General features: G+C 41.6%; 1 protein-coding gene across 1 annotated transcript in view; it reads right to left on the reverse strand.

Moving 5' to 3' along the window:
• Positions 1-738: 738 nt before the first annotated feature.
• Positions 739-13968, reverse strand: part of MECP2 (methyl-CpG binding protein 2) — a 59715-nt gene continuing 46485 nt past the window's right edge. The window contains exons 2-3 of the mRNA XM_066580734.1: positions 9256-9594; positions 739-6326 (exon numbers count right to left, since the gene is read on the reverse strand). Of these exons, the coding sequence (XP_066436831.1) occupies positions 5312-6326; positions 9256-9594 (1354 nt within the window). The 3' untranslated portion in view covers positions 739-5311. The remainder of the gene's footprint in view (positions 6327-9255; positions 9595-13968) is intronic.

Consider the following 13968-nt stretch of genomic DNA (forward strand, 5'->3'; position numbering starts at 1 on the left):
CAAGCCTGGACTTCTCTGAGGGTCGTTGCACACAGTGACACAGATTTACTTAGACCAAGTGTTTTAATATGCTGGTCTAAGTAAAGATTGCACTTGCGTAAAATGCACGAAACGTATTACGAGGTGCAGGCCTTTTAATACGTTTACCACAACTTTGGGCCGTCTGTGCGCCAAATATGAAATTTTACAGCATTAATGTAAATCTAATTGGCCACAAACTGCAATGCCCCTGAATACTAAGCTTTGACCACTTTTTTAAGAAGTTGTAAAATAGTAAAAGTCATTTTTTTAAAAATGTGCCCCAGTATTTTGCATGAAAAAAAAAAATCACCGCAGTTTTTATCCCAAGTTAGAGGTGGATCCAGCAGAAAGGAGAAATACAAGTTCTTCCTTTATATTTCCCATTTCTTCTGATTCCACTTCGGAGTTTACTAAAAAAAAAACAAACAAAAAAAAAAAAACACATGGAAACTGCCAAAAATCGCGTTAGTGAGTCAGCAGTATTTTATCCATATTTGCCTTCATTGGTTTTATTATATACTGGGCCAAAACAGATGTTTTGTGCCCAATAGAAAATAATATGTATGAATGCAAACACAGGTCAATTATAGATGCAATACGGATGCCTCTGTATTTTAATCACTTAATATAGTCTGTAAGGGGAGTATTTTTCATTAAAAACATAGCAAAAAGTAGCACGAGTGTTTTAAACATGGACGTGAAAAAAACAAACAAACCACACGTGAATCTCTCTATAGATTTTCATTAGCTCCGTAAAACATGGATTAAATATGGATTTCAAATATGATAGTCTGAAAGCATCTTTACTGACATAATCAGAATCCCTGTTAAACTGTATGTTCTCATATCATTCTAAATATCTCATCTGTGGACCTTCGGAAGGGAAACATCACCACACCGTATAATTGTTTTTATGCAATTAGAAAACCCTTTGTGTTGCCTTTTGCTCCACCTTTTAAAGTGCTTTGCTGTCTCCAATAAATTACTCTCATTTCACTTATTACAAAAAGTGATGGACCAGGTAACCTCAGACTCAGCCCCCTGCAGACACAATAAGCGCTCCTTTACACCCGCTTTAGTGCTTTCTGTCGCTTTCGTTTCTGGACCAGAAAAACTGAAGTAAACGTTTTTTTTTACCAATTGATATATTTTTTTACTGGAACAGACAGAGCGGACCGCACTATTTCTTCCATTAAAAAAAAGCGTAAACAAAACTAACCGGAAGCAAGCTTAAAGCATTCCGTTTTTTGAAAACCCACTAAAATCAATGGAGGGGGGGGAAGATAAATTTAATTTTCTTTTGCTGCTCCAAAAATGAAACAGAGACAGAAAGCCCTAACACAGATGTAAATGAGGCTTTAGGGTCAGTTTATGCCAAATGATTTATCGTTTGAACGAGCGAATTATGTCGGACTTGGCTCGGGCAGCCTGTTTATACAGCAGATACATTGTTGGCTCGTTCAAACAAGAAACTGTTCAGATTGTAGTTTTCAACATTATCCAGAAGTAAGCCACAGACAAGCTAAAGTGACACTTTATAAGCTAAAGTTTGGTCTATAGAAACTAGGTATAGGTCAAAAGTTTGGTCTAGGCTAAAGTTTGGTCTATAGAAACTAGGTATATGTCACAAGATACATTTGTACATTTCTCTTCTTAATCAAGTGTATCCCTCTGCCATAGACCACAAACATGGTGCATTTAGAGAATTAGGATTTCAGGTTTGACTGAAGGCGCACCTTAAAACTATGTTCAGATGTAGAAAAGTAGAAGTTGTCTCCTGCAAACTTGCAGTGAATCCATGACAAAAGCCATGTGTGTTACACTCATAATCCACTGAAAATCTGCAACAAATCTACTAGTTCTGAATGTGTCCGCATGTGCATCTGCTAGCACCTTTGGTAAAAAGTTTAATGAGAGTAATTTACAAAGTAATATTCCCCTTTAAGGAAGAAAAAGTGTAATAAATTTCAAGTGCCTGTCTTTTGACAACCATTCATGTCATGGAACCATAAGTTAATGAAATTTTTCATATTTACAAGGTAGACTATGAATTCCAGCTGGGCTCTATGTGATTTAGGCTCTGTTCCCACCTGCATTGTGGTTTCCATTAGAGTCTGGAGGGACGGGACTGTTTCTCCTTAGGGAGACCACCAAAATGGTATCCCTGTATGGCTCCCTGGAAAAAAAAAAGGGATGCAAGTGGAGAATGGGGAAAAAATGCCTCTGTTGCCCCACCTGTTGGAATAAGTGGTATTGCAGAGGCATTTATTGCATCTTCCATTTGCATACATGGTTTCCATTATCGAAGGGAACCACAATGCAGCATTGGATCTGTCATGCGATACGACACCAGCGGCACTTGAGACCCACCGACTCATGCAGTCAGTGCTACATTTTCAGGGAAGTCTCCACCACAGATGTAAACATTACCTAATACCGGGCTAAAAAACATCTACAAAGCAACATGTCATATAAGTGATATGATCTCTAACACCAAACCACCTCCAATGTAAATTTTGGTAGCACAAACATGAAATGAATGATCAAAGCCAGAGTTGGTTTGTGTATTTCAGTAAGCAGACATTTACACACATGATATCTGAAAGTATGGATGCAAAGTCTTTCCTATGATGACAGCATTCTCAACACAACTAAAGTGCTCTCTATGAAAAAAAAAGGCATCTGAGAAGGGCACTTGATTTTTTCTTCTTTTTTTTTTAACATAGAAGTGCGCATCTCCCAATAAACAAAAACACTTGAGAAGGAAAAAGTCCTGGGAAAACAAAATATCACAATTTATAGAGCGGTTGGCTGTGTTGTTTCAAACATGCAGCCTATGGAAGCAAAGAAACAAAAAAATAAAAAGATGACACTGCCGGGCTCATTCCAGATCTAGAAAGAAAGTCTCTGAGCTGTGAGATACGTGGTGTTACCCAGAAAATACGGAAGCAGCTTTTCTAGTTGACCGATTTCCCGCTTGTCAAAAAAAAAAAAAAAAAATCATTTTATAATGAAAGAAGACAACGTAGACAGTCTCACCTGATGGCAAATAACAATGTGAATTCATTCCAAAGGTTTGTACAAGGGTAGAGCTCAAGCCGTGATTCTTTGTAGTAACTGCAGAAGAGAAGATTGGGCACAACTGACAATCGCACTGCCTCCCTTTAACACGTTTCATGCTGAGAGTCTATAACGATCCTTAAAAACAATTGGAGTATACACAAGGTGCTTATCGTGTAACATGTATACAATGGATTTCTCTGTAAACAATGGTATTCTTCATTTCTGAACAGACGTAAGGTGCAGGTTTATAAGGACTTCCAAAGTTTGCCATGCCACCATCATGATTATGTAATGAAATGACCATATTAATCAGGTTTTCAGTTATATTATATACATACTTCTTTTTTTTTCTTTATATAACTTGAAAAATGCTTTGGAATGAGCATGAAGAAAAAAAAAAAAAAAAAAAGACATGGTCGACACGGTCTGCCCATTGACACATACAATGTTGTTTACCTATACATAAAATTCTTGTAAATTAAAATGCTGATATAATTAGATGTATGTATATATATAGAATTATATGTATACATACAAATGCAGCAGTTCCTAGGAGTTATGCACGTTTCTAATAGTAAAACCCATGCAAACTCACAGCGTCCTCACAAATATATATCCAATAAAAATCATGACAAAGGCCTTCACGTTACATTTTCAAAAAGAAAGAAAAAAAATAAAGCGAACACAAAAGTCACATTCACTCAGTTAGCAGGGTCTTAGACTCTCACAAATATTGCTGAAGAAGGTCATCCACAAACTTCTAGGTGTCACTTAAGCAAGTGCTACTGTTTTGAGTTGTTTTTTTTTCATTTTTTTTTTATAAGGTGAAGTGGAAATATGGAGCTTCAGTACAGAATCCTATACTAGAGAGATAGAAATTAGTTTCTAACAGGAAGTCCTTATGAAACTGCAAAGAAAGAAAAACAACATAAAAAGTCACAAAACTAGAACACTTAGAGTTTCGCAGCTTCATGTATCTTGACTAGATTATAGAAAAAAAATCAAACTAATGTATTTGTAGCTACATAAAATATAAAAAAATGGAAAAAAAAAATCCCTAGCTTCATGACTTCATCCTCGTCAACTCTGGATTTGATTGTATGGGTGAGAAGAGCAGTGCAATGTTATTTATTACTAGAGAAAAGAAGCTACTTCTGTTACATTAACTGGAAGAACATTTCATCTCATTTTCCCATCATATCTGAACATACAGGTATGGATATGTCTACAGATATAGTTGCACTGTTGGTAAAAGGCTTGTACACTGTATTCTCTTCACATTTTCACTCCCAATAGAACAACTTATTGCAGAGCTGTATCTGTAGCATGGATTATGCAGAGATTTGGTAAGTGAAAAACTAGGGTTTCCAACAAATATATAACCAAAGAAATTGGTGGAGTGTTCATGCCAGTCCCACTTTAGTTCATCACGAGTAGTGACAATAACAACATATGCAGATAGATAGATATATAGATCTCTTTCTCTCTCTATATCTATCTATCTATAGAAAGAGATATATCTATCTATCTATCCACACATATATAGATATATATATAGATAGAGATATATCTCTATGTATACACACACACCTCTGCAGGACAAAACCAGATGTCACCGTAAACTAAACAGGGAAGGAATTACTTAATAAATTACTGGTTAAAATAACCTTTTTGCTAATGGAGTTAAACATTTCTGTATGCCCTGGCTCAGTGCAAGGGAAATGATCATTTGGCAATACTGTGGTCTGGATTAAGTCATCTGTCTATATCTTGTTCACAGAGAGAGTAACTATGTAAGATATTGAGACACTGATCTGCAGCAAAGTGAACCCCACTAGAGATGGCACAGAAATTTAAATGTGCTAAACAGGAGCAAAGCTTAAGTTGGCATACCTAAAACGTTAAGGAGACAGCCCACCTTGGTCAGTAGTATGATGCAGAGTAAGCCATGATCAAAGGAGCCTATTTAGTATAAAAAAGTGCAAAGCTGCTTCTGGCTCTGTTAAAAGTCTTCACCCCTGACTGACTGTGCTCGTCGATATTAAAAAGATCCACATTCGACATTTACTCCCACCCCGAAGCTACGAAACTCCAAGCTAGAGGAGGAAAAAAATAGACTTTTCTTTACTTCATTTATAGGGAAGCTTTGTCAGAGCCCTACCCACAAGGAGAAAAGACAACAGCTGCCTTTATATATTTTAACTGTTTTTGTTAATCTTCTTTAAAGTCAGCTAACTCTCTCCGTCACTGGTGTTCTTGTATCGACTGGTTCCTCCCTGGTCGGCCTTTGTACAGATGAAGAAACAATGTCTTTTCGTTCACCTTCCCCTCGGTTTCTGCACTTATCTGCAGGTTGAGTCTTAGGTGGCTCCTGAGCGCATCCGTCATTTTCTGGTATTTTCTCATCTTTGCAAATTTTGACACTTAAGTCCTGTGGCTCTTGGGCACTTATGCTGTCCTTTGAAGTCTCTGGCTCTGGGTTGGTAGTCGATGCTTTTGATTCAGAGTGGTGGTGGTGATGGTGGTAATGATGGTGATGTTGTTCCTTTTTCGGTAAGATGATCCTGCTTTTAGGACTACTTTCTTTGCTTTTACTTTCAGGTTTCGGTACTTTAATAACACTTTTTTCTATAACGGTGGAAGGATACTCCGGGGTCTCTGTGTCCGTAACATCTACACTCACAGTTTCCCGAGTCTTGCGTTTCTTTATTGGTAATACGGTCTCTAAGAGCGGTTTGATGGAAGACTCTTTGATTGCTTTTTTCTTTGCTGCCTCTGCTGCAGCAGCTGCAGCAGCAGCAGCAGCCGCAATCACACTGCCTGGCTTACGACCCCGTTTTTTTGGTGCTATTGGTGGATCAATTTCTGATTTTCTTTTACGGCCTGGACGTTTGATTACAAGGACCTGCTCTGATGTTGTTGCATCTGATTCTTCATTTCCTGAAAAAGGCATTTTCACCAAAAGCTTTCCTGGAGTCTTTTCGACAACCCGTTTAACCTGGACGCCCTCTAACTTTACAACCGGCTTTGCTTTCACACTTCCTTTGGGTCTTCCTCTTCCTCTACCTGTTCCAACAGGTTTAGAAACTTTGGGTTTTTTCGGCTGTTTTTGCTCTCTCCGAGATGGACTTCCTCTCCCAGTTACCGTGAAGTCAAAATCATTTGGATCAAGGGTTGTGTCTCCTACCTTTTCGAAGTACGCTACAAGCTCAACTTTGGACCGAAACGCTTTACCAGTCGGGCTAATAAAAGAAAGAAAAAGAATAAACAAATATTAATCTATGTATATATGGTATTTCATTGTTTAAACTAGCCTGCATTGATAATACTCTAACAGTGATAGTCAGAACACATAGTAATATATGGGTTTAAGCTCAGTCCATGTCTGGGAAAATGAGACTGCAGGTAGCTATTTGGCACATCAATACTGAAGGCCTAAGATAGGTCATCAGTGTTTGTTGATGGTGCCAATGTTGAAGTCACAGAGACACCCTTTAACCCCTTACCACCATCTTGTGTATATTTACACAGATGTGCAAAGGGAGAGTATGGAAAGCGCTCAGAAGCTCCTACAACTATGTTGATAGAAAAAAAAAGTTATAAATTGAAATGTGGTAAGAAAAATTAAAAAAAACAAAGTGGACAGGTTTTTAAGGGGTTAAACTAGGAGTTCATTTTTAATACTAGGGCCTAGAGATGAGCGAACGTACTCGGATAAGCACTACTCGTCCGAGTAATGTGCTTTATCCGAGTACCTCCCCGCTCGTCCTGAAAGATTCGGGGCGCTCCGCTGCTGACAGGTGAGTCGCAGCGGGGAGCGGGGTAGAGCGGGCGGGAGAGAAGGAGAGAAAGATCTCCCCTCCGTTCCTCCCCGCTCTCCCCTGCAGCTCCCCGCTCCGCAGCGCGTCCCGAATCTTTCAGGACGAGCGGGGAGGTACTCGGATAAAGCACATTACTCGGACGCGTAGTGCTTATCCGAGTACGTTCGCTCATCTCTACTAGGGCCATTTGACTGGTTACACAGTGGGGCAGATTTATTACAAAGATCTTAAATTTAGACAGTTTAAAACTAGACTAGACACCCCAAATGTACAGCTAACACTGTATGATAGAAGTAACACATCTTTAGACACTTGACTAAATTTGAAAGCCACATGTCTCATTAAGGCACAACCACACCCAGTTGTCTAGAGTCTCAAAAAGGGTCTAAAATGATTAACAGTATGTGCTGCACACACAGCATGCAAGCAAAATTCTGGCTCAATCTGAGCTAGAAGGTAGGCACAATTTGATTAATAAAACTGCTCCGGTATGTGTTCTGAATGTGACACCCCGCAGATATCATGCACTGCAGTTGTAAGACTCTGTTCACAACATAAGGGTATGAGTTACTGATGTGGTGACTGCATGTGGCTGAAACCCCACTGCCAGGACACACGATCTTGCCGGCTTTATCTGCAAGATCGTGTGGCCTTTCGCTGCATGCTGTCACTGCATTGTGGGGCCATATATAAAAGTGGAAGTATGACAACTATGACGAATACACTGTAAAGTGGATCCTAACCAATCCTATTGGCTCATAATGCATCAGTCAAATTTCCACCCCTTCTAAGAATAGCGCAGTAGGCCTGACTATTCTTGGCATCAAAAAGCAACAGAAAACCTGTTGAAATGGAAACTAGAGAACGGAGCCATATTTATTTATCCAGGTGTGTGTATGCATCTCTCAGGATTAATTCTATGCATTTTTATTACAGGACGAAGTGAAACTTTCATTAAAAATAAATTATAATTAGAGATGAGCGAGAGTACTCGCTAAGGCAAATTACTCCTATATAAAATACCGCGTACAACACCTATAAGATTTATATCTCCTCTAAAAAGAGCTGCATGCTCCAAACATTCCAGTAGGATTGGTCAGTCAACAAGGAAACTATCTGTAAATGTTAGCTAAGGCTGGTCACTTCTACCACAATGTTACTATGTAAGCCGAAAGATAAACCTGTAGATGCATATTAAAGGGAATCCGGCAGCTTGAACCTGCCGCCCAACTGTTACAGAGCAGGGGGAGCGGAGCAGATCGATACATATGGGGAAAGATTCAGTATAACTTGTATTTTATATATGTATATATCTCTGCACATTATGAGCTGAACAGTCCAATGGGCGGTCCTATCAGTGATTGACAGATACCCCTGTTTATATAGTCATACATATAGCATAATATAGTTTGGACAACAAGTTCAAGCTGACAGATCCCCTTCAACGCTGTGGGACAAAGTTAGATGTATATAGCCTGTGATCTGTCCCTCCTTATGATAGCCACTCACTGATCTATGCCCAACCAGCCAAGTCCACTGCCTTAATACTCAACTCTATCTTTCACTACTATGGCTCCAGAGATGGAAAGCCACTAGGTCTGGATTCCCGTACATCGGTTGTGCCCAGCCAGTGATAAATCCTCCACAGTGCCACCTATTGAAAGGCAGCATTCCTTCAAGCCAAAGTCAGACTTTTTTTTTTACAAGCCTTGTTACAATGACCGTAAAGTAAAAGCAAAGCCAGACTCCATGTGCATACAGCTGTTTCAGGGTTTTTGCCTTCATCAGTGTACAGTAGGGGTCTGGCTTTGCTAGTGAGAGGCCTGGGACGGGATTCAGAAACGCTATCTTTTCTTCTTAGGTAGAGGAACTATATACGGTGAGTGAGGAGACTGCATATTACCCAGAGGAGCGTGCATGGCCATTTGAGTTTCCTCACTCACCGTATATAGTTCCTCTCCCTAAGGAGAAAAGTTTCTGACCCCCAGCCAGTGATTTCATGGCAGAAAAGCGCTGCGGTTTTTCTGTCCGCTGCAGGGATGAATCCAGCATCAAAGCTGATGTGCCAGACGCCATGAACAGCAATGGAGTCAATTCTGGCATAAGTTTCTCTCTGGCATCTACCTACAACAAGCCAAATATTCGGGAACCCAGACTTAAAAGGGGTTATCAGTTCGTAAAACATCCCCTAGCGCTCTAAACCAGACAACCCCTTTAAGTGTAAATGAATTCCAGGTAAGTATTATTCACCCAAGCTTATAATTTACTATACCTACGGTGTCAGTGCACTGTCATACTAAATACATACATTCACATTTCTAGGATTCTGACAAGTATTTGGACGACTTACTTTATCAAATAGACATCATATTTTCCAGCAGATCGTCCAGACTTTCTTTGCTTTAATTTCCTTGTCCAGCCTTCAGGAAGGGTAGGGTCTTCATACATAGGTCCCCTATCTCTAATAACAGAGCGCCTTTGTTTTGGGGAGGCAGAGGCTTCAGGCACCATAGGTGCAGCCTCTGTGCTTTCTGGTACCTCTGCTCTTCCCCCTTCACCAGGATCTTCTGCTTGCTGTGCTGATGGATGGGCTTCTTCAGGTTGGTCTTCATCATTCTTTTTATCCCTTTTCACTTTCCTGAGTTTTGGTGGTTTATCTTTCTGATCTAAATCTTCTGTCTTTTCCTCCCTAAAGATAAAAATAATATGGAAATTGAAACAAACACACAACCGTGTCAGACTTACAATCAAAACAGTATTTATATCGTTAAGATCAAACGGAATGCAAAAAGGTTTTATTTCATATCCTTATCCATTGGGTGTTCAGCTACAGGGTAACCAATTATGTTCCTTTCTGAAACATGACAAGCCCTTCTCTGATAAAGAAATATTCACAGAGGGGTTACTGTAAGGCTAGTTTCACGCAGGCAATCGCGATTTTGACGCGAGAAAATGTTTTTTTTGTAAAACCAGAATACTCTCATATCCCATTGCTGCCAAACGCGATAAAAATGCGCAATTTTTTATTGCAAAGATCAATAGCATTTTCCAATGTTAAATTCGCATCACAACACGTTTCTTGCATTGCGATGCGATAAAAAGGAGGCTCCGTGGGGAAACATGGGAGATTTAAAAAAACAAAACAAAAAACATTTACAAAAATAAATAAATAAAATCGTACATTGCAGAAAGATAGCGCATCCAGCGATTTTTTTTTGTTCTCTCAACATCGCATCAGTGAAAATATTGGAGATGGGAAGAAAACCACTGACAATCACTGGTTTCATAATCAGCAGCGAAAAACCGCAAGATTTCTGCCGGCAAAGTGCAGCTTCAAAAACTTAGCAACGGGTTTTGGAGCGGCTTGGCCACATGCTTTTCTGCTGCAGCTGGCGCTCCCATTGAGAGGAGCGAGGCCGCAATGAAGAAAAAAAAAATAGACATGGTGCGGCCGGGAAATCCACACCGCAGCAACGGCTTTGCCGCAACAGATTGCCCGTCCCGTGTGAACAAGATTAGTGACAAATCTCATGGCTGGCCAATCCCGGGATTAGCGGCCGCAGGCTGATCTGCGACAGCGAAACTCTGCACGGAATTTCTGCGGCAAATCCGCCCTGTGTGAACCCAGCCTTAGAGTTCCATTACATGGCTGTGTATTCTGAAATTTTTGCAGAGGCTTCAGTATGGGCCATACATGCAAAAAATGTATGGATATAAAAGCAAAAACGTTTGTAAAGACACTTGAACTAGAGATGAGCGAGCATTGTCCTTAGCGAGTACCTGCCCGCTCGGAAGAAAAGGTTCGGGTGCCGGCGGGGGACACGGAGGGGAGATCTCTCTCTCCCTCTCTCCCCCCCGCTCACCCGCGCCGACACCCGAACCTTTTCTTCCGAGCGGGCAGGTACTCGCGAAGGACAATGCTCGCACTTAGCTGCGGGTTGTGGAGCGGCTTCACCACATGCTTTTCTGTTTCGGCCGGCTCTTCCATAGAGCGGAGCGAGGCCGCAAGGGGCAAAAAAGAGAGAGAGTTGACATGCTGCTAATGCCGACTTTGCCACAACGGATTGTCTGCCCTATGTGGACAAGATGTTTGACAAATCTCGTCCACATGGCTGGCTAATCCCGGGATTAGCAGCAGCAGGCAGATTTGCCGCAGCGAAATTCGGCAGGGAAATTCTGGGGCAATTCCGCCATGTGTGAACCCAGCCTTAGGATGCCCACACATAGTGTGGATCTCTGTCGCAAGCACAGGCAGAACTCTGATACTATTTGGCCAGCAGTGGGATTTGTGATTGATAAGTCCAGGTGCCTCCTGACACTCGGGGGAGCTCTGCCTGCATCTGCAGTGGAAATCTGCAGCGTGTACAGCTGGGTTCACACGATGCGTAATTGCCGCAGATTGTCCATGCAGACTTTCTGCACAGACATTCTGCCCACGGCTTTTTATCCCGGGACAGCCAGCAAAGTGGATGAGATTCACAAAAATCTCATCCACACGCTGCGGACGGACGATCTGTTGCGGCCAAGCCGCTCTGAAATTGACACGCCTCGCGGACTTCAACGCTGCGGCATATCAATTCTTTTCCCCGTTCCGCGGCAGTTGCTCTCCTCTGTATGGGGATAGATTGCTGCAGCGGAATGCAGGCGGCAAAGCCGCTTCAAAATTTGCGGCGAAAGGCCGCAGGTTTTGAAGCTGCATTTCTCCCGCGGAAATCTCGCGGTATTTCCATGCAATCATTCTGCGAGATTTCCGCAGGATTTGGGTCCCGTGTAAACCCTGCCTTAGGGCTCCTACCCACTTGCATTTTTTAACGCGATTGTCAATGGGACTTTCTAATGTTAAGAACGCACAAAAATCGCAAAGCACAAACTTACAATGTATTTTTAACATTCGAAAGTCTCATTGGAATATGCGTTAAAAAAATGCAGCGTTAAAAAAAAGGCAAGTGGGTGTGAGCCTTTATCCTGCACTTCTGTCTCGGACTCAAATGCGGTCAGTGCTGTCAACATCCGGCCCACTGCAGTGAGTGCAATGGCTGAGATCAGCTGAACGCCAGGGGTCAAGAATGTCGGACCCCCGTCAATTAACTATTGATGACCTATCCTGAAGCTAGGTCAGAAATACCGCAAGGGGTTAAATGCCCAGAATAACCCTTTAAGTGTTCACTAGCTGTTCATTGTTAATGGTCGCTTGGGCAATAGCAACATACAACTTGTGAACACTTCATTTATTGGCAAGGCACAAAACTGCATCACCGGCAGTTTTGTTTCGGCCGCATCGCTGTGACAACCGCTATGTGGGACCGTACTGTCCTAAAGGTTAACATTGTTTAACCCCTTAAGGACATGGCCCTTTTTTTCCGATTTTCAGTTTTTCCTTCCCACTTTTAAAAAATCATAACCCTTTTATTTATCCATCGAAGTAGATGTCCGAGGGTGGTTTTTTGCGCGACAAGTTGTATTTTTCAATGGTACTATTAAGTGTATCATATAATGCACTGAAAAACTTAAGAAAATTTTAAATGGAGTGAAATGGAAAAAAACCAAAATTCCGCCATCTTTGGGTGCGTCTTGTTTCTGGAACGTACAAGCTGCAACAAAAACGACATGATAACTTTATTCTGAGTCAGTACGAAAACTAGGATACCAAATTTATAGCTTCTTTTGCTGTACTAATTTATTACTGTAAATTATTGTCTGTCGCAATCTCCCGAAAGCCATAACTTTTAAATTTTTTTGTCAACATAGTTGTGCAAGGGTTCATTTTTTGTAGTTTCCGTTGGTACCATTCTAGAGTGCATACGGCTTTTTGATCGGTTTTGTATTATATTTTTTCTTGGAGACGAGGTGATTAAAAAAAGCGCAATTCTGGCTAAAAAAGGTGCTGTCAGAACTGACAGCGGGATTTAAAGGGTTAACAGCTCCGATACGCCATGTGGCTTATCAGAGCTGTTACGGGCGGGTTCAGCTGTGAGAAACGGCTGGCACCCGCATTATATGGAACGAGACACTCCATGATCTCCCTTCATACATATCCTATACGTGCAGGACGTAACTGTATATTCTATAGCGTTAAAGGGGTTGTCCCGCGCCGAAACGGTTTTTTTTTGTTTTTTTTACCCCCCCCCCCCCCCCCGTTCGGCGCAAGACAACCCCGATGCAGGGGTTAAAAAAACAACCCGCACAGCGCTTACCTGAATCCCGGCGGTCCGGCGTCTTCATACTTACCTGCTGAAGATGGCCGCCGGGATCCTCTGTCTCCGTGGACCGCAGGGCTTCTGTGCGGTCCATTGCCGATTCCAGCCTCCTGATTGGCTGGAATCGGCACATGACGGGGCGGAGCTACACGGAGCCGGCATTCTACACGAGCGGCCCCATAGAAGACTGCAGAAGACCCGGACTGCGCAAGCGCGGCTAATTTGGCCATTGGAGGGCGAAAATTAGTCGGCTCCATGGGAACGAGGACGCCAGCAACGGAGCAGGTAAGTATAAAACTTTTTATAACTTCTGTATGGCTCATAATTAATGCACAATGTACATTACAAAGTGCATTATTATGGCCATACAGAAGTGTATAGACCCACTTGCTGCCGCGGGACAACCCCTTTAAGGGGTTAATAAGGATTACATTTTTGGAAATTTATTTTTGCTAAGGAGGTAAAAAAAATAAAAAGAACAGTAAAAGGATAAGGACACAGTCGAAAACCCACCCACGTTGGCCAATGGCCACACGATTTTACAGCAAAATTGTTCAGCCATTGGCCACCGAGGGTGGGAGTGTTTTGGTCACATGCAGCCATCCACATACTGTAGCTTCACCCCAATAGCGACGCTCTGTTGTCAGGTTCACCTCTGGTAAACTGTTCCCCGAATACTCCAATAATTATACTGTAGAGAGTCCTGCACAACAACTTACAAATAATGATGGCTAATATACTAGGTCCACAAAGTCCCAGCAACGGCCATATCAATTTACACTTCTACAAAAACATAACAGCCCTTTTTTGAGGAAATTTCCACAAAATCTTGGCTCCAAAAAATGAAACACCACAAAATTAGCCAT

The sequence above is a fragment of the Eleutherodactylus coqui genome, chromosome 10 (assembly GCF_035609145.1).
Source record: "Eleutherodactylus coqui strain aEleCoq1 chromosome 10, aEleCoq1.hap1, whole genome shotgun sequence".
NCBI lineage: Eukaryota > Metazoa > Chordata > Amphibia > Anura > Eleutherodactylidae > Eleutherodactylus > Eleutherodactylus coqui.